Raw genomic sequence first — 19,521 nt, forward strand, 5'->3', positions numbered from 1 at the left:
TTTATTGTGTGAAGTGCCTCCTTCACCAAGCCGTTCGGGAAGAGGTGGTAGGGGGGCGGAGGAGATATGACAAATACCATAAGTTTTTATTTATTTCACCTTTATTTAACCAGGTAGGCGAGTTGAGAACAAGTTCTCATTTACAATTGCGACCTGGCCAAGATAAAGCAATGCAGTTCGACACATACAACAACACAGAGTTACACATGGAGTAAAACAAACATACAGTCAATAATACAGTATCAACAAGTCTATATACGATGTGAGCAAATGAGGTGAGATAAGGGAGGTAAAGGCAAAAAAAGGCCATGGTGGCAAAGTAAATACAATATAGCAAGTAAAACACTGGAATGGTAGATTTGCAGTGGAAGAATGTGCAAAGTAGAGATAGAAATAATGGGGTGCAAAGGAGCAAAATAAATAAATAAATACAGTAGGGAAAGAGGTAGTTGTTTGGGCTAAATTATAGGTGGGCTATGTACAGGTGCAGTAATCTGTGAGGTGCTCTGACAGTTGGTGCTTAAAGCTAGTGAGGGAGATAAGTGTTTCCAGTTTCAGAGATTTTGTAGTTCGTTCCAGTCATTGGCAGCAGAGAACTGAAAGGAGAGGCGGCCAAAGGAAGAATTGGTTTTGGGGGTGACCAGAGAGATATACCTGCTGGAGCGCGTGCTACAGGTGGGACTTGCTATGGTGACCAGCGAGCTGAGATAAGGGGGGACTTTACTTGTAGATGACCTGGAGCCAGTGGGTTTGGCGACGAGTATGAAGCGAGGGCCAGCCAAAGAGAGCATTTAGGTCGCAATGGTGGGTAGTATATGGGGCTTTGGTGACAAAACGGATTGCACTGTGATAGACTGCATCCAAGTTATTGAGTAGGGTATTGGAGGCTATTTTGTAAATGACATCGCCGAAGTCGAGGATCGGTAGGATGGTCAGTTTTACAAGGGTATGTTTGGCAGCATGAGTGAAGGATGCTTTGTTGCGAAATAGGAAGCCAATTCTAGATTGGAGATGTTTGATATGGGTCTGGAAGGAGAGTTTGCAGTCTAACCAGACACTTAGGTATTTGTAGTTGTCCACATATTCTAAGTCAGAACCGTCCAGAGTATTAATGTTGGACGGGCGGGCAGGTGCAGGCAGTGAGCGATTGAATAGCATGCATTTAGTTTTATTTGTATTTAAGAGCAATTGGAGTCCACGGAAGGAGAGTTGTATGGCATTTAAGCTTGCCTGGAGGGTTGTTAACACAGTGTCCAAAGAAGGGCCAGAAGTATACAGAATAGTGTCGTCTGCGTAGAGGTGGGTCAGAGACTCACCAGCAGCAAGAGCAGCATCATTGATGTATACAGAGAAGAGAGTCCGTCCAAGAATTGAACCCTGAGGCACCCCCATAGAGACTGCCATAGGTCCGGACAGCAGACCCTCCGATTTGACACACTGAACTCTATCAGAGAAGTAGTTGGTGAACCAGGTGAGGCAATTATTTGAGAAACCAAGGCTATCGAGTCTGCCGATGAGGATGTGGTGATTGACAAAGTCGAAAGCCTTGGCCAGGTCAATGAATACGGCTGCACAGTATTGTTTCTTTTCGATAGTGGTTAAGATATCGTTTAATACCTTGAGCGTGGCTGAGGTGCACCCATGACCAGCTCTGAAACCAGATTGCATAGCGGAGAAAGTATGTTGGGATTCAAAATGGTCTGTAATCTGTTTGTTGACTTGGCTTTCGAAGACCTTAGAAAGACAGGGTAGGATAGATATAGGTAGTAGTTTGGGTCAAGAGTGACCCCCCCCCCTTTGAAGAGGGGGATGACCACAGCTGCTTTCCAATCTTTGGGAATCTCAGACGATACGAAAGAGAGGTTGAACAGGCTAGTAATAAGGTTTGCAACAATTTTGGCAGATTATTTTAGAAAGAAATGGTCCAGATTGTCTAGCCCGGCTGATTTGTAAGGGTCCAGATTTTGCAGCTCTTTCAGAACATCAGCTGACTGGATTTGGGAGAAGGAGAAATGGGGAACTCTTGGGCGAATTGCTGTGGGGGGTGCAGTGCTGTTGACCGGGGTAGGATTAGCCAGGTGGAAAGCAGGGCCAGCTGTAGGAAAATGCTTATTGAAATTCTCAATTATAATGGATTTATCGGTGGTGACAGTGTTTCCTATCCTCAGTGCAGTGGGCAGCTGGGAGGAGGTGTTCTTATTCTCCATGGACTTTACAGTGTCCCAAACACTTTTTTGAGTTTGCGTTGCAGGAAGCACATTTCTGCTTGAAAAAGCTAGCCTTGGCTTTTCTAACTGCCTGTGTATATTGGTTTCTAGCTTCCCTGAAAAGTTGCATATCACGGGGGCTGTTCGATGCTAATGCAGAATGCCATAGGATGTTTTTGTGTTGGGTAAGGGCAGCCAAGTCTGGAGAGAACCAAAGGCTATATCTGTTCCTGGTTCTAAATTTCTTGAATGGGGCATGCTTATTTAAGATGGTGAGGAAGGCATTAAAAAAAATAACCAGGTATCCTCTACTGACGGGATGAGGTCAATATCCTTTCAGGATACCCCGGCCAGGTCGATTAGAAAGGCCTGCTTACTGAAGTGTTTCAGAGAGCGTTTGATAGTGATGAGTGGAGGTCGTTTGACCGCTGACCCATTACGGATGCAGGCAATGAGGCAGTGATCGCTGAGATCTTGGTTGAAAACAGCAGAGGTGTATTTAGAGGGCAAGTTAGTTAGGATGATATCTATGAGGGTGCCCGTGTTTAAGGCTTTGGGGAGGTACCTGGTAGGTTCATTGATCATTTGTGTGAGATTGAGGGCATCAAGCTTAGATTGTAGGATGGCTGGGGTGTTAAGCATGTTCCAGTTTAGGTCACCTAGCAGCATGAGCTCTGAAGATAGATGGGGGAAAACCAGTTCACATATGGTGTCCAGAGCATAGCTGGGGGCAGAGGGTGGTCTATAGCAGGCGGCAACGGTGGGAGACTTATATTTAGAGAGGTGGATTTTTAAAAGTAGAAGTTCAAATTGTTTGGTACAGACCTGCGTAATATGACAGAACTCTGCAGTAGATTGCAACACTTCCCCCTTTGGCCGTTCTATCTTGTCTGAAAATGTTGTAGTTAGGGATGAAGAATTCAGAATATTTAGTAGTCTTCCTAAGCCAGGATTCAGACACGGCTAGAACATCCAGGTTGACAGAGTGTGCTAAAACAGCGAATAAAACAAACTTAGGGAGGAGGTTTCTAATATTAACATGCATTAACATGCATAACATGCTATTATGGTTACAGAAGTCATCAAAAGAGAGCGCCTGGGGAATAGGAGTGGAGCTAGGCACTGCAGGGCCTGGATTCACCTCTACATCCCCAGAGGAACAGAGGAGGTAGTAGGATAAGGGTACGGCTAAACGCTATGAGAATTGGTTGTCTAGAACGTCCGGAATAGAGAGCAAAATGAGGTTTCTGGGGGCGATAAAATAGATTCAAGGTATAATGTACAGACAAAGGTATGGTAGGATGTGAATACAGTGGAGGTAAACCTAGGTATTGAGTGATGATGAGATAGATATTGTCTCTAGAAACATCATTGAAACCAGGTGATGTCATCGCATGTGTGGGTGGTGGAACTGAAAGGTTGCCAGAAAGACCTGGAACTCCGCACTCATAAAGATGGCCGTATTGTCTGATACGGGGAAGACCATGAGTACTGAGCACTTCCCTGAGATTCTCAGTTGTTGTTGCTGATTTTGCAGTGCAGACTGGGAAAACTTCAAGCCATTTGGAGTGAACACCCACAGCCAACATCTTCCAAAGGAAAGGCCCTGCCTAGTAAATGTGAATACGAGTCCAGGGTTTTCCGGGCCACTCACAAGGGCTGATGGGAGCTTGTGCTGGAGCATTTCCTAGTAGCACATGATTGGACATGCGCTTCCACCGCTTTGTCCAATCCTGGACATGCTCTTCACCCTCTTTGTCCAATCCTGGACATGCTCTTCCACCACTTTGTCCAATCCTGGACATGCTCTTCCACCACTTTGTCCAATCCTGGACATGCTCTTCCACCACTTTGTCCAATCCTGGACATGCTCTTCAACCTCTTTGTCCAATCCTGGACATGCTCTTCCACCACTTTGTCCAATCCTGGACATGCTCTTCAACCTCTTTGTCCAATCCTGGACATGCTCTTCCACCACTTTGTCCAATCCTGGACATGCTCTTCCACCACTTTGTCCAATCCTGGACATGCTCTTCAACCTCTTTGTCCAATCCTGGACATGCTCTTCTACTGCTTTGTCCACTCCTGGACACGCTCTTCCACTGCTTTGTCCAATCCTGGACATGCTCTTCCACTGCTTTGTCCAATCCTGGCCACCACATGTGCGCTCTTGTTGTAGCTTTCATTCTGAATACACCTGGGTGGAAGAGTTCCTTCAGTAAAAGTGGCACCAATAGTTGAAGCTCCCAAAGCAGGATGCCGTCCTCCACCAAGAGTTTGTTTCCCCTTTTAAAACAAGGCTGCAATTCTTTCGTAGGACAGTGGGCAGGCCGTCTCTCCTTGACGAAGTGGCTGACTTTGGAGAAAATAGGGTCTCTAACAATTCATTATCTTCAGTTTCCGATGGTCTTATGAAGCTCTTCGGAGCTATTTCAATAAACCAGTTCAGGGGGACTTTTGGGGTCTTTGGGCATGTCTGGGAGTGGCAGCCTGCTGAGACCATCAGCGTTAGTAATGGAAGGGACCAGTCTGTACAGTCTTTACAGTAACTCATATTCGTAATGCGCTTTGATGAAGGCCTGTCTTTGCAGGCGCCCAGAGACGTATTTTCTTCAGCTCGCCCAGGGTGACAACAAGCAAGACGTGATGCTGACTAGCCTCTCTGCGATGTACTCCATCTTCTGCGATCCCGTATGGAGAGCCGTCACTTGTGACGATGAGTTGGCGCTTTGAGTCGTAATGCACAAGCAGTGCCGAAGACGACAGCAGGTCCTTGGATTTCTGGAAGGCTGTTTCTAGGGGGTTGTGCCGCTTCCATTTGTCTATAGGAGGAGATGCAGTGGGTCCAGGACAGAGGGTCCAGGACAGAGGGTCCAGGACAGAGGGTCCAGGACAGAGGGTCCAGGACAGTGGGTCCAGGACAGTGGGTCCAGGACAGAGGGTCCAGGACAGAGGGTCCAGGACAGAGGGTCCAGGACAGAGGGTCCAGGACAGTGGGTCCAGGACAGAGGGTCCAGGACAGAGGGTCCAGGACAGAGGGTCCAGGACAGAGGGTCCAGGACAGTGGGTCCAGGACAGAGGGTCCAGGACAGAGGGTCCAGGTCAGAGGCCACGTCAGGGAGAGAAAAAAGAAAGAAGCCACAATAGTTTAACATCGCAAGGTAGGCCCCGTAAGCTCACTCACATCTTTGGGATCTGAGGCCTCTTTGATTGTACAGGGGTTGAAGCCCATTGGCTGTGACTTTGTGCCCCAAGTTCTGTACTTCAGGAAAACAAAGCCCTGCGCACACCCAGTCTTGATAGCACTGTTTCAATGTTTTTTAGATGGTCTTCCTCAGTGACACCAGGTGATAAGGATATAACCCAGGTATACAGCAGTGTACCTGCTAACAGATTATGTTCTTTGAAAGATAGCACAGTCAGAGGAGGCTCCAAACAGAAGATGTGTGTACTGAAACAACCCCTTGTGGGTTTTTATTCTAGCCACTTTCATGATATTTGTGAGACATGTCCAAGTTTGGAACAGCATGTCCCACCAGATATCTTTGTGAATAGCCCCTCTATCCTTGGCAGTAGGTACTGGTCCAGCCTGGACGCTACATTGGCAGTTAGCTTGTAATCTCCACAAATCCTGATATTTCCATCAGGCTTCATTACTGGGACAATGGGGGCAGCACACTCAGAGTAAGGGATTGGTTAGAGTATTCCAGTGGTCTGGAGTCTGTCCAGCTCTGCCTCGACAATCTGTTGTAGTGCAAACAGCACTTGGCGTTCTTTGCAGAAGCATGATCGAACAGACAGGTCCACCTGAATTCACACTTTAGTCTCTTCTAATTTTTCCAAGTTCATCTTTGAAAACATCTGCTTGTTTAGTGTGCTGGACAACACACTGTCCTGAGTCCAGTTGTAATACTGCCATCCAATAACTTCCCAGCAGATTGGGACCTTGGACCATCACCGTCTTCAGTCGTGTAGTTTAACCTTTGTGCTGGACGTTGACGCACCCTGAACGGAATGCTCTCTTCTGTCTATAACTTCAGCACTGTTAGCCGAGTGCTCTAGTTTCAACTGGGGTACTTTGGCTTTTAGGTCAGCGAAAGCATGTTCTCCCAAAACAGTACAGGAAGACCCTGTTTCCACCTCGAACACGACTGGGGAGTTATCCAACTCCACTGTTGTCCACAGGTGGCTTGGGGGGTTTCTCTTTATTCACCATTACATAGGCTGCGTCCTCGACAACCTCATCTGCTTCTTCCCCAGAAGAAGTAGAGGTAGAAGAAGAAGAAGTAGAGGAAGAAGAAGAAGAAGAAGTAATAGAGGAAGAAGAAGTAATAGAGGAAGAAGAAGTAGAGGAAGAAGAAGAAGAATTAATAGAGGAAGAAGAAGTAATAGAGGAAGAAGAAGTAGAGGAAGAAGAAGAAGTAGAGGAAGAAGAAGAAGAAGTAATAGAGGAAGAAGAAGTAGAGGAAGAAGAAGAAGTAGAGGAAGAAGAAGAATAAGTAATAGAGGAAGAAGAAGTAATAGAGGAAGAAGAAGAAGAAGTAATAGAGGAAGAAGAAGTAATAGAGGAAGAAGAAGTAGAGGAAGAAGAAGAAGTAGATGAAGAAGAAGTAGAGGAAGAAGAAGAAGAAGTAATAGAGGAAGAAGAAGTAGAGGAAGAAGAAGAAGTAGAGGAAGAAGAAGAAGTAGAGGAAGAAGAAGAAGAAGTAATAGAGGAAGAAGAAGTAATAGAGGAAGAAGAAGTAGAGGAAGAAGAAGAAGTAGAGGAAGAAGAAGAAGTAATAGAGGAAGAAGAAGTAATAGAGGAAGAAGAAGTAGAGGAAGAAGAAGAAGAAAAATAAGAAAAATAAGAAGAAGTAGAGGAAGAAGAAGTTGTAGAGGAGGGAGAAGAAGTAGAAGAAGAAGTAGTAGAGGAAGAAGAAGTAGTAGAGGAAGAAGAAGTAGAAGAAGAAGTAGTAGAGGAAGAAGAAGTAGTAGAGGAAGAAGAAGTAGAAGAAGAAGAAGTAGTAGAGGAAGAAGAAGTAGAGGAAGAAGAAGAAGTAGAAGTAGAAGAAGAAGTAATAGAGGAAGAAGAAGAAGAAGTAGAGGAAGAAGAAGAAGTAGAGGAAGAAGAAGTAGAGGAAGAAGAAGAAGAAGAAGTAGAGGAAGAATAAGAAGTAGAGGAAGAAGAAGAAGTAGAAGAAGAAGTAATAGAGGAAGAAGAAGAAGTAGAGGAAGAAGAAGAAGTAGAGGAAGAAGAAGTGGAGGAAGAAGAAGAAGTAATAGAGGAAGAAGAAGGAGAAGTAGAGGAAGAAGAAGAAGTAGAGGAAGAAGAAGAAGTAGAAGAAGAAGTAATAGAGGAAGAAGTAGAGGAAGAAGAAGAAGTGGAGGAAGAAGAAGTAATAGAGGAAGAAGAAGAAGAAGTAGAGGAAGAAGAAGAAGAAGTAGACGAAGAAGAAGAAGAAGTAGAAGAAACAGCAGCATCAGCAGCAGAGGCTCTTACCATAGGGCGGATAGAAGTCCTTGTGATCTAGGTCTGCCACACCTGTCTGACAGGTACACAGGTAGGTTCCTCCGTACTCCAGACAGGGTCCTCCGTCAGGGCACGGCCTGCTGTTACTGCATGGGGTCTGGGTTACCTCTGAGGAGGACAGGGGGGTCAGAGAGATCAACATCATGTTGTGACACTATGTCAAGAGTTGCAAAGTAATTATTTCATCAAGGCAACCTTCCATCAAGGTAGCCTTACCACCTACTACTCTGGTTCTGTGTGTCATGTGCTGCTACCTCGGTGAAAGCCAGGTGTAATCCACACCATGAAATTAACAAGGAATGTGTCTCTTTGTTACCAACTACAGTAGAATATGAGACTGGACCTACTGATACGTACCAAACTGACAGTAGATTCCGGTGAAGCCGGAGGTGCAGACGCAGGTCCCGTCCACACAGACCCCTCCATTCTGGCACAGACACTCTCCTGAAGACACAAGCAGAAGAAGAGGAAATCAGTATTATCTTATAAAAGCCTAAAGTCTAAAACACAACAAGTTAAAGCCACTGACAGAAGAGCTCACATCCTGCTGGGACATTTGATATCGGCTGAAAGGGATGTTGATTTGATTTAGTAGGATCCTCATTAGCCGATGCTAATGGTGAAAGCTAGTCTTAACTGTGGTCTCTATTAGCCGATGCTAATGGCGACAGCTAGTCTTAACTGTGGTCTCTATTAGCCGATGCTAATGGCGACAGCTAGTCTTACTGTGGTCTCTATTAGCCGATGCTAATGGTGAAAGCTAGTCTTAACTGTGGTCTCTATTAGCCGATGCTAATGGCGACAGCTAGTCTTACTGTGGTCTCTATTAGCCGATGCTAATGGTGACATCTAGTCTTAACTGTGGTCTCTATTAGCCAACGCTAATGGCGACAGCTAGTCTTACTGTGGTGTCTATTAGCCGATGCTAATGGCGACAGCTAGTCTTACTGGGATCTCTATTAGCCGATGCTAATGGCGACAGCTAGTCTTACTGTGGTCTCTATTAGACGATGCTAATGGTGACAGTTAGTCTTACTGGGATCTCTATTAGCCGATGCTAATAGTCACAGCTAGTGGTCCGACACATAAAGAAAAAGACATTACAGACAAAATAAATGATTTTACAATTTACATTTGTGTCCATCTATCAGTTACACATACACATCAGTACAAACACACAACCAGTAGGTCACATGTCAGTACAAACAACCAGTAGGTCACACGTCAGTACATACACACAACCAGTAGGTCACATGTCAGTACATACACCTAACCAGTAGGTCACATGTCAGTACAGACACACAACCAGTAGGTCACATGTCAGTACATACACACAACCAGTAGGTCACATGTCAGACACAGAACCAGTAGGTCACATGTCAGTACATACACACAACCAGTAGGTCACATGTCAGTACATACACACAACCAGTAGGACACATGTCAGTACACACAACCAGTAGGTCACATGTCAGTACAGACACACAACCAGTAGGACACATGTCAGTACACACAACCAGTAGGTCACATGTCAGTACATACACACAACCAGTAGGTCACATGTCAGTACACACAACCAGTAGGTCACATGTCAGGACATACACACAACCAGTAGGTCCCATGTCAGTACACACACAACCAGTAGGTCACATGTCAGACACACAACCAGAAGGTCACATGTCAGACACACAACCAGTAGGTCACATGTCAGACACACAACCAGTAGGTCACATGTCAGTACACACAACCAGTAGGTCACATGTCAGTACATACACACAACCAGTAGGTCCCATGTCAGTACGTACACACAACCAGTAGGTCACATGTCAGTACATACACACAACCAGTAGGTCACATGTCAGTACACACACACAACCAGTAGGTCACATGTCAGACACACAACCAGTAGGTCACATGTCAGTACATACACACAACCAGTAGGTCACATGTCAGTACATACACACCAACCAGTAGGTCACATGTCAGTACACACAACCAGTAGGTCACATGTCAGTACATACACACAACCAGTAGGTCACATGTCAGTACATACACACAACCAGTAGGTCACCTGTCAGTACATACACACAACCAGTAGGTCACATGTCAGTACATACACACAACCAGTAGGTCACATGTCAGTACATACACACAACCAGTAGGTCACATGTCAGTACACACACACAACCAGTAGGTCACATGTCAGTACACACAACCAGTAGGTCACATGTCAGTACATACACACAACCAGTAGGTCACATGTCAGTACATACACACAACCAGTAGGTCACATGTCAGTACACACAACCAGTAGGTCACATGTCAGTACACACACACAACCAGTAGGTCACATGTCAGTACACACAACCAGTAGGTCACATGTCAGTACATACACACAACCAGTAGGTCACATGTCAGACACACAACCAGTAGGTCACATGTCAGTACATACACACAACCAGTAGGTCACATGTCAGTACATACACACAACCAGTAGGTCACATGTCAGTACAAACAACCAGTAGGTCACATGTCAGTACATACACACAACCAGTAGGTCACATGGGAGAGAGGCTTTGTGCCGTGAGGTTTTGCTTTAGTAGTTGTTTGAAACCAGGTTTGTTGTTCACGATATAAGATGGAAGGGAGTTCCATGCCCTCATGTCTCTGTATAATACTGTATATAAGACTGTATAATACTGTATATAAGACTGTATAATACTGTATATAAGACTGTATAATACTGTATATAAGATGGAAGGGAGTTCCATGCCCTCATGTCTCTGTATAATACTGTATATAAGACTGTATAATACTGTATATAAGACTGTATAATACTGTATATAAGACTGTATAATACTGTATATAAGACTGTATAATACTGTATATAAGACTGTATAATACTGTATATAAGATGGAAGGGAGTTCCATGCCCTCATGTCTCTGTATAATACTGTATATAAGACTGTATAATACTGTATATAAGACTGTATAATACTGTATATAAGACTGTATAATACTGTATATAAGACTGTATAATACTGTATATAAGACTGTATAATACTGTATATAAGATGGAAGGGAGTTCCATGCCCTCATGTCTCTGTATAATACTGTATATAAGACTGTATAATACTGTATATAAGACTGTATAATACTGTATATAAGACTGTATAATACTGTATATAAGACTGTATAATACTGTATATGAGACTGTATAATACTGTATATAAGATGGAAGGGAGTTCCATGCCCTCATGTCTCTGTATAATACTGTATATAAGACTGTATAATACTGTATATAAGACTGTATAATACTGTATATAAGACTGTATAATACTGTATATAAGATGGAAGGGAGTTCCATGCCCTCATGTCTCTGTATAATACTGTATATAAGACTGTATAATACTGTATATAAGACTGTATAATACTGTATATAAGACTGTATAATACTGTATAATACTGTATATAAGACTGTATAATACTGTATATAAGATGGAAGGGAGTTCCATGCCCTCATGTCTCTGTATAATACTGTATATAAGACTGTATAATACTGTATATAAGACTGTATAATACTGTATATAAGACTGTATAATACTGTATATAAGACTGTATAATACTGTATATAAGACTGTATAATACTGTATATAAGATGGAAGGGAGTTCCATGCCCTCATGTCTCTGTATAATACTGTATATAAGACTGTATAATACTGTATATAAGACTGTATAATACTGTATATAAGACTGTATAATACTGTATATAAGACTGTATAATACTGTATATAAGACTGTATAATACTGTATATAAGATGGAAGGGAGTTCCATGCCCTCATGTCTCTGTATAATACTGTATATAAGACTGTATAATACTGTATATAAGACTGTATAATACTATAATACTGTATATAAGACTGTATAATACTGTATATAAGACTGTATAATACTGTATATAAGACTGTATAATACTGTATATAAGACTGTATAATACTGTATATACTGTATAATACTGTATATAAGACTGTATAATACTGTATATAAGACTATAATACTGTATATAAGACTGTATAATACTGTATATAAGACTGTATAATACTGTATATAAGACTGTATAATACTGTATATAAGACTGTATAATACTGTATATAAGACTGTATAATACTGTATATAAGACTGTATAATACTGTATATAAGACTGTATAATACTGTATATAAGACTGTATAATACTGTATATAATGACTGTATAATACTGTATATAAGACTGTATAATACTGTATATAAGACTGTATAATACTGTATATAAGATGGAAGGGAGTTCCATGCCCTCATGTCTCTGTATAATACTGTATATAAGACTGTATAATACTGTATATAAGACTGTATAATACTGTATATAAGACTGTATAATATAATACTGTATATAAGACTGTATAATACTGTATATAAGACTGTATAATATATATACTGTATATATGCTGTATATAAGACTGTATAATACTGTATATAAGACTGTATAATACTGTATATAAGATGGAAGGGAGTTCCATGCCCTCATGTCTCTGTATAATACTGTATATAAGACTGTATAATACTGTATATAAGACTGTATAATACTGTATATAAGACTGTATAATACTGTATATAAGACTGTATAATACTGTATATAAGACTGTATAATACTGTATATAAGATGGAAGGGAGTTCCATGCCCTCATGTCTCTGTATAATACTGTATATAAGACTGTATAATACTGTATATAAGACTGTATAATACTGTATATAAGACTGTATAATACTGTATATAAGACTGTATAATACTGTATATAAGACTGTATAATACTGTATATAAGACTGTATAATACTGTATATAAGACTGTATAATACTGTATATAAGACTGTATAATACTGTATATAAGATGGAAGGGAGTTCCATGCCCTCATGTCTCTGTATAATACTGTATATAAGACTGTATAATACTGTATATAAGACTGTATAATACTGTATATAAGACTGTATAATACTGTATATAAGACTGTATAGTACTGTATATAAGACTGTATAATACTGTATATAAGACTGTATAATACTGTATATAAGACTGTATAATACTGTATATAAGACTGTATAATACTGTATATAAGACTGTATAATACTGTATATAAGACTGTATAATACTGTATATATAAGACTGTATAATAATACTGTATAATGAGATGGAACTGGACTGTTCCATGACCCTCATGTATCTGTATAATACTGTATATAAGACTGTATAATACTGTATATAAGACTGTATAATACTGTATATAAGACTGTATAATACTGTATATAAGACTGTATAATACTGTATATAAGACTGTATAATACTGTATATAAGACTGTATAATACTGTATATGAGATGGAAGGGAGTTCCATGCCCTCATGTCTCTGTATAATACTGTATATAAGACTGTATAATACTGTATATAAGACTGTATAATACTGTATATAAGACTGTATAATACTGTATATAAGACTGTATAATACTGTATATGAGATGGAAGGGAGTTCCATGCCCTCATGTCTCTGTATAATACTGTACGTTCCCTTGAATTTGTTCTGGTCCTGGGGACTGAAATATGTCTGGCGGGGCCGAGTGCTGTGTGTAAGTTGACTATGCAAATAATTAGAATTTTCCACCACCTTAATGTTTCTTATAAAAACAAGAAGTGACGCAGTCACAGTCTTTCCTCAACTCTCAGCCAAGAGAGACTGGCATTCACGGTATTAAGGAGTTCTCAAAACTGGTATGAATAGTAGTATTTAGGGTAGTTCTCAAAACACATGTTTTTAGGCAGCAGCATCAACAGTATCAACAGTCTCAGTCCAACATTGGAGGAAGATGGCCAACATGGGGAAGGGAAAGGGGGGACACCTAGTCAGTTGTACAACTGAAGGGAAAGGGGGGGATACCTAGTCAGTTGTACAACTGAAGGGAAAGGGGGACACCTAGTCAGTTGTACAACTGAAGGGAAGGGGGGGCACCTAGTCAGTTGTACAACTGAAGGGAAAGGGGGATACCTAGTCAGTTGTACAACTGAAGGGAAAGGGGGATACCTAGTCAGTTGTACAACTGAAGGGAAAGGGGGGGGCACCTAGTCAGTTGTACAACTGAAGGGAAAGGGGGGATACCTAGTCAGTTGTACAACTGAAGGGAAAGGGGATACCTAGTCAGTTGTACAACTGAAGGGAAAGGGGGGATACCTAGTCAGTTGTACAACTGAAGGGAAAGGGGGATACCTAGTCAGTTGTACAACTGAAGGGAAAGGGGGATACCTAGTCAGTTGTACAACTGAAGGGAAAGGGGGACACCTAGTCAGTTGTACAACTGAAGGGAAAGGGGGATACCTAGTCAGTTGTACAACTGAAGGGAAAGGGGGGATACCTAGTCAGTTGTACAACTGAAGGGAAAGGGGGGCACCTAGTCAGTTGTACAACTGAAGGGAAAGGGGGATACCTAGTCAGTTGTACAACTGAAGGGAAAGGGGGATACCTAGTCAGTTGTACAACTGAAGGGAAAGGGGGGGCACCTAGTCAGTTGTACAACTGAAGGGAAAGGGGGGGGGGCACCTAGTCAGTTGTACAACTGAAGGGAAAGGGGGGCACCTAGTCAGTTGTACAACTGAAGGGAAAGGGGGGGCACCTAGTCAGTTGTACAACTGAAGGGAAAGGGGGGCACCTAGTCAGTTGTACAACTGAAGGGAAAGGGGGCACCTAGTCAGTTGTACAACTGAAGGGAAAGGGGGGCACCTAGTCAGTTGTACAACTGAAGGGAAAGGGGGGCACCTAGTCAGTTGTACAACTGAAGGGAAAGGGGGGGCACCTAGTCAGTTGTACAACTGAAGGGAAAGGGGGGCACCTAGTCAGTTGTACAACTGAAGGGAAAGGGGGGGCACCTAGTCAGTTGTACAACTGAAGGGAAAGGGGGCACCTAGTCAGTTGTACAACTGAAGGGAAAGGGGGGCACCTAGTCAGTTGTACAACAGAAGGGAAAGGGGGCACCTAGTCAGTTGTACAACTGAAGGGAAAGGGGGGACACCTAGTCAGTTGTACAACTGAAGGGAAAGGGGGGCACCTAGTCAGTTGTACAACTGAAGGGAAAGGGGGGCACCTAGTCAGTTGTACAACTGAAGGGAAAGGGGGGCACCTAGTCAGTTGTACAACTGAAGGGAAAGGGGGGGCACCTAGTCAGTTGTACAACTGAAGGGAAAGGGGGCACCTAGTCAGTTGTACAACTGAAGGGAAAGGGGGGCACCTAGTCAGTTGTACAACTGAAGGGAAAGGGGGACACCTAGTCAGTTGTACAACTGAAGGGAAAGGGGGGCACCTAGTCAGTTGTACAACTGAAGGGAAAGGGGGGCACCTAGTCAGTTGTACAACTGAAGGGAAAGGGGGGCACCTAGTCAGTTGTACAACTGAAGGGAAAGGGGGCACCTAGTCAGTTGTACAACTGAAGGGAAAGGGGGGCACCTAGTCAGTTGTACAACTGAATGCATTCAACGGAAATGTGTCCACATTAATCAGCGGGGACTGCCTTAATCGATGTCTCCGTAATCAGCGGGGGGGGGGCTGCCTTAATCGATGCCTCCGTAATCAGCTGGGGGGAGCTGCCTTAATCGATGTCTCCATAATCAGGGGGGCTGCCTTAATCGATGTCTACGCAATCAGGGGAGGGGCTGCCTTAATCGATGTCTACGCAATCAGGGGGGGGCTGCCTTAATCGATGTCTCCGTAATCAGCGGGAGGGGGGCTGCCTTAATCGATGTCTCCGTAATCAGCTGGGGGGGCTGCCTTAATCGATGTCTCCGTAATCAGCTGGGGGGCTGCCTTAATCGATGTCTCTGTAATCAGCGGGAGGGGGCTGCCTTAATTGATGTCTCCGTAATCAGCTGGGGGGGCTGCCTTAATCGATGTCTCTGTAATCAGCGGGAGGGGGCTGCCTTAATCGATGTCTTCGCAATCAGGGGGGCTGCCTTAATCGATGTCTATGCAATCAGGGGGTGGGGGCTGCCTTAATCGATGTCTCCGTAATCAGCGGGGGGCTGCCTTAATCGATGTCTATGCAATCAGGGGTTGGGGGCTGCCTTAATCGATGTCTCGGTAATCAGCGGGGGGGCTGCCTTAATCGATGTCTCCGTAATCAGCGGGGGGGCTGCCTTAATCGATGTCTCGGTAATCAGGGGGGCTGCCTTAATCGATGTCTCGGTAATCAGCGGGGGCTGCCTTAATCGATGTCTCCGTAATCAGGGGGGCTGCCTTAATCGATGTCCCCGTAATCAGGGGGCTGCCTTAATCGATGTCTACGCAATCAGGGGTGGGGGGAGGCTGCCTTAATCGATGTCCCCGTAATCAGGGGGGAGGCTGCCTTAATCGATGTCTACGCAATCAGGGGAGGTGGTGCCTTAATCGATGTCTACGCAATCAGGGGGGGGGGGGCTGCCTTAATCGATGTCTCCGTAATCAGCGGGAGGGGGGCTGCTTTAATCGATGTCTCCGTAATCAGCGGGAGGGGAGGCTGCCTTAATCGATGCCTCCGTAATGAGCGAGAGGGGGAGGCTGCCTTAATCGATGTCTACGCAATCAGGGGGCTGCCTTAATCGATGTCTACGCAATCAGGGGGGCTGCCTTAATCGATGTCTACGCAATCAGGGGGGGCTGCCTTAATCGATGTCTCTGTAATCAGCTGGGGGAGGCTGCCTTAATCGATGTCTACGCAATCAGGGGGGGCTGCCTTAATCGATGTCTACGCAATCAGGGGGCTGCCTTAATCGATGTCTCTGTAATCAGCTGGGGGGGGCTGCCTTAATCGATGTCTACGCAATCAGGGGGGGGGGCTGCCTTAATCGATCTCTCCGTAATCAGCTGGGGGGGCTGCCTTAATCGATGTCTCTGTAATCAGCGGGAGGGGGCTGCCTTAATTGATGTCTCCGTAATCAGCTGGGGGGGGCTGCCTTAATCGATGTCTCTGTAATCAGCGGGAGGGGGCTGCCTTAATCGATGTCTTCGCAATCAGGGGGGGCTGCCTTAATCGATGTCTATGCAATCAGGGGGTGGGGGCTGCCTTAATCGATGTCTCCGTAATCAGCGGGGGGCTGCCTTAATCGATGTCTCCGTAATCAGCGGGAGGGGGCTGCCTTAATCGATGTCTCCGTAATCAGCGGGAGGGGGGCTGCCTTAATCGATGTCTCCGTAATCAGCGGGGGGGCTGCCTTAATCGATGTCTCCGTAATCAGCGGGGGGCTGCCTTAATCGATGTCTCGGTAATCAGCGGGGGGCTGCCTTAATCGATGTCTCCGTAATCAGCGGGGGGCTGCCTTAATCGATGTCTCGGTAATCAGGGGGGGCTGCCTTAATCGATGTCTCGGTAATCAGCGGGGGGCTGCCTTAATCGATGTCTCCGTAATCAGCGGGGGGCTGCCTTAATCGATGTCTCGGTAATCAGGGGGGGGCTGCCTTAATCGATGTCTCCGTAATCAGCGGGGGCTGCCTTAATCGATGTCTCCGTAATCAGGGGGTGGCTGCCTTAATCGATGTCTCCGTAATCAGCTGGGGGGGGCTGCCTTAATCGATGTCTCCATAATCAGCGGGAGGGGGGCTGCCTTAATCGATGTCTCCGTAATCAGCTGGGGGGCTGCCTTAATCGATGTCTCCGTAATCAGCGGGGGCTGCCTTAATCGATGTCTCCGTAATCAGCGGGGGCTGCCTTAATCGATGTCTCCATAATCAGCGGGGGGCTGCCTTAATCGATGTCTCCGTAATCAGCTGGGGGGCTGCCTTAATCGATGTCTCCATAATCAGCGGGAGGGGGGGCTGCCTTAATCGATGTCTCCGTAATCAGCTGGGGGGGCTGCCTTAATCGATGTCTCCGTAATCAGCGGGAGGGGGCTGCCTTAATCGATGTCTCCGTAATCAGGGGGGCTGCCTTAATCGATGTCCCCGTAATCAGGGGGGGCTGCCTTAATCGATGTCTACGCAATCAGGGGTGGGGGGGAGGCTGCCTTAATCGATGTCCCCGTAATCAGGGGGGGCTGCCTTAATCGATGTCTACGCAATCAGGGGGGGCTGCCTTAATCGATGTCTCCGTAATCAGCGGGAGGGGGGGATGCCTCGGGGGGCTGCCTTAATCGATGCCTGTAATCCGATGTCTTCGCAATGGGGCTGCCTTAATCGATGTCTATGCAATCAGGGGGGGGGGCTGCCTTAATCGATGCCTCCGTAATCAGCTGGGGGGAGGCTGCCTTAATCGATGTCTACGCAATCAGGGGGGGCTGCCTTAATCGATGTCTACGCAATCAGGGGAGGCTGCCTTAATCGATGTCTCTGTAATCAGCTGGGGGAGGCTGCCTTAATCGATGTCTACGCAATCAGGGGGGCTGCCTTAATCGATGTCTACGCAATCAGGGGGCTGCCTTAATCGATGTCTCTGTAATCAGCTGGGGGGCTGCCTTAATCGATGTCTACGCAATCAGGGGGGGCTGCCTTAATCGATCTCTCCGTAATCAGCTGGGGGGGCTGCCTTAATCGATGTCTCTGTAATCAGCGGGAGGGGGCTGCCTTAATTGATGTCTCCGTAATCAGCTGGGGGGGCTGCCTTAATCGATGTCTCTGTAATCAGCGGGAGGGGGCTGCCTTAATCGATGTCTTCGCAATCAGGGGGGGCTGCCTTAATCGATGTCTATGCAATCAGGGGGTGGGGGCTGCCTTAATCGATGTCTCCGTAATCAGCGGGGGCTGCCTTAATCGATGTCTCCGTAATCAGCGGGAGGGGGGCTGCCTTAATCGATGTCTCCGTAATCAGCGGGAGGGGGGCTGCCTTAATCGATGTCTCCGTAATCAGCTGGGGGGGCTGCCTTAATCGATGTCTCCGTAATCAGCGGGAGGGGGGCTGCCTTAATCGATGTCTCCGTAATCAGGGGGGGGCTGCCTTAATCGATGTCTCCGTAATCAGCGGGGGCTGCCTTAATCGATGTCTCGGTAATCAGGGGGGGCTGCCTTAATCGATGTCTCCGTAATCAGCGGGGGGCTGCCTTAATCGATGTCTCCGTAATCAGCGGGGGCTGCCTTAATCGATGTCTCCGTAATCAGCGGGGGCTGCCTTAATCGACGCCTCGGTAATCAGGGGGGCTGCCTTAATCGATGTCTCCGTAATCAGCGGGGGTCTGCCTTAATCGATGTCTCGGTAATCAGCGGGGGTGTCTGCCTTAATCGATGTCTCCGTAATCAGCGGGGGCTGCCTTAATCGATGTCTCCGTAATCAGCTGGGGGCTGCCTTAATCGATGTCTCCATAATCAGCGGGAGGGGGGCTGCCTTAATCGATGTCTCCGTAATCAGCTGGGGGGCTGCCTTAATCGATGTCTCCGTAATCAGCGGGAGGGGGGCTGCCTTAATCGATGTCTCCGTAATCAGGGGGGGCTGCCTTAATCGATGTCTACGCAATCAGGGGTGGGGGGGGAGGCTGCCTTAATCGATGTCCCCGTAATCAGGGGGAGGCTGCCTTAATCGATGTCTACGCAATCAGGGGAGGGGTGCCTTAATCGATGTCTACGCAATCAGGGGGGGGCTGCCTTAATCGATGTCTCCGTAATCAGCGGGAGGGGGGCTGCCTTAATCGATGCCTCCGTAATGAGCGAGAGGGGAGGCTTCCTTAATCGATGCCTCCGTAATCAGCTGGGGGGAGGCTGCCTTAATCGATGTCTACGCAATCAGGGGGCTGCCTTAATCGATGTCTACGCAATCAGGGGGCTGCCTTAAT

The 19,521-nt window shown here is 45.5% G+C and overlaps 1 protein-coding gene across 1 annotated transcript in view; it reads right to left on the reverse strand.

Moving 5' to 3' along the window:
* LOC123996450 (sushi, nidogen and EGF-like domain-containing protein 1) overlaps nt 1-19,521 on the reverse strand; it is a 157,517-nt gene that overhangs the window by 45,665 nt on the left and 92,331 nt on the right. Inside the window, exons 11-12 of the mRNA XM_046299819.1 lie at nt 8,077-8,163; nt 7,690-7,827 (exon numbers count right to left, since the gene is read on the reverse strand). Of these exons, the coding sequence (XP_046155775.1) occupies nt 7,690-7,827; nt 8,077-8,163 (225 nt within the window). The remainder of the gene's footprint in view (nt 1-7,689; nt 7,828-8,076; nt 8,164-19,521) is intronic.

Source organism: Oncorhynchus gorbuscha, linkage group LG15, assembly GCF_021184085.1.
Source record: "Oncorhynchus gorbuscha isolate QuinsamMale2020 ecotype Even-year linkage group LG15, OgorEven_v1.0, whole genome shotgun sequence".
NCBI classification, from domain to species: Eukaryota; Metazoa; Chordata; class Actinopteri; order Salmoniformes; family Salmonidae; genus Oncorhynchus; species Oncorhynchus gorbuscha.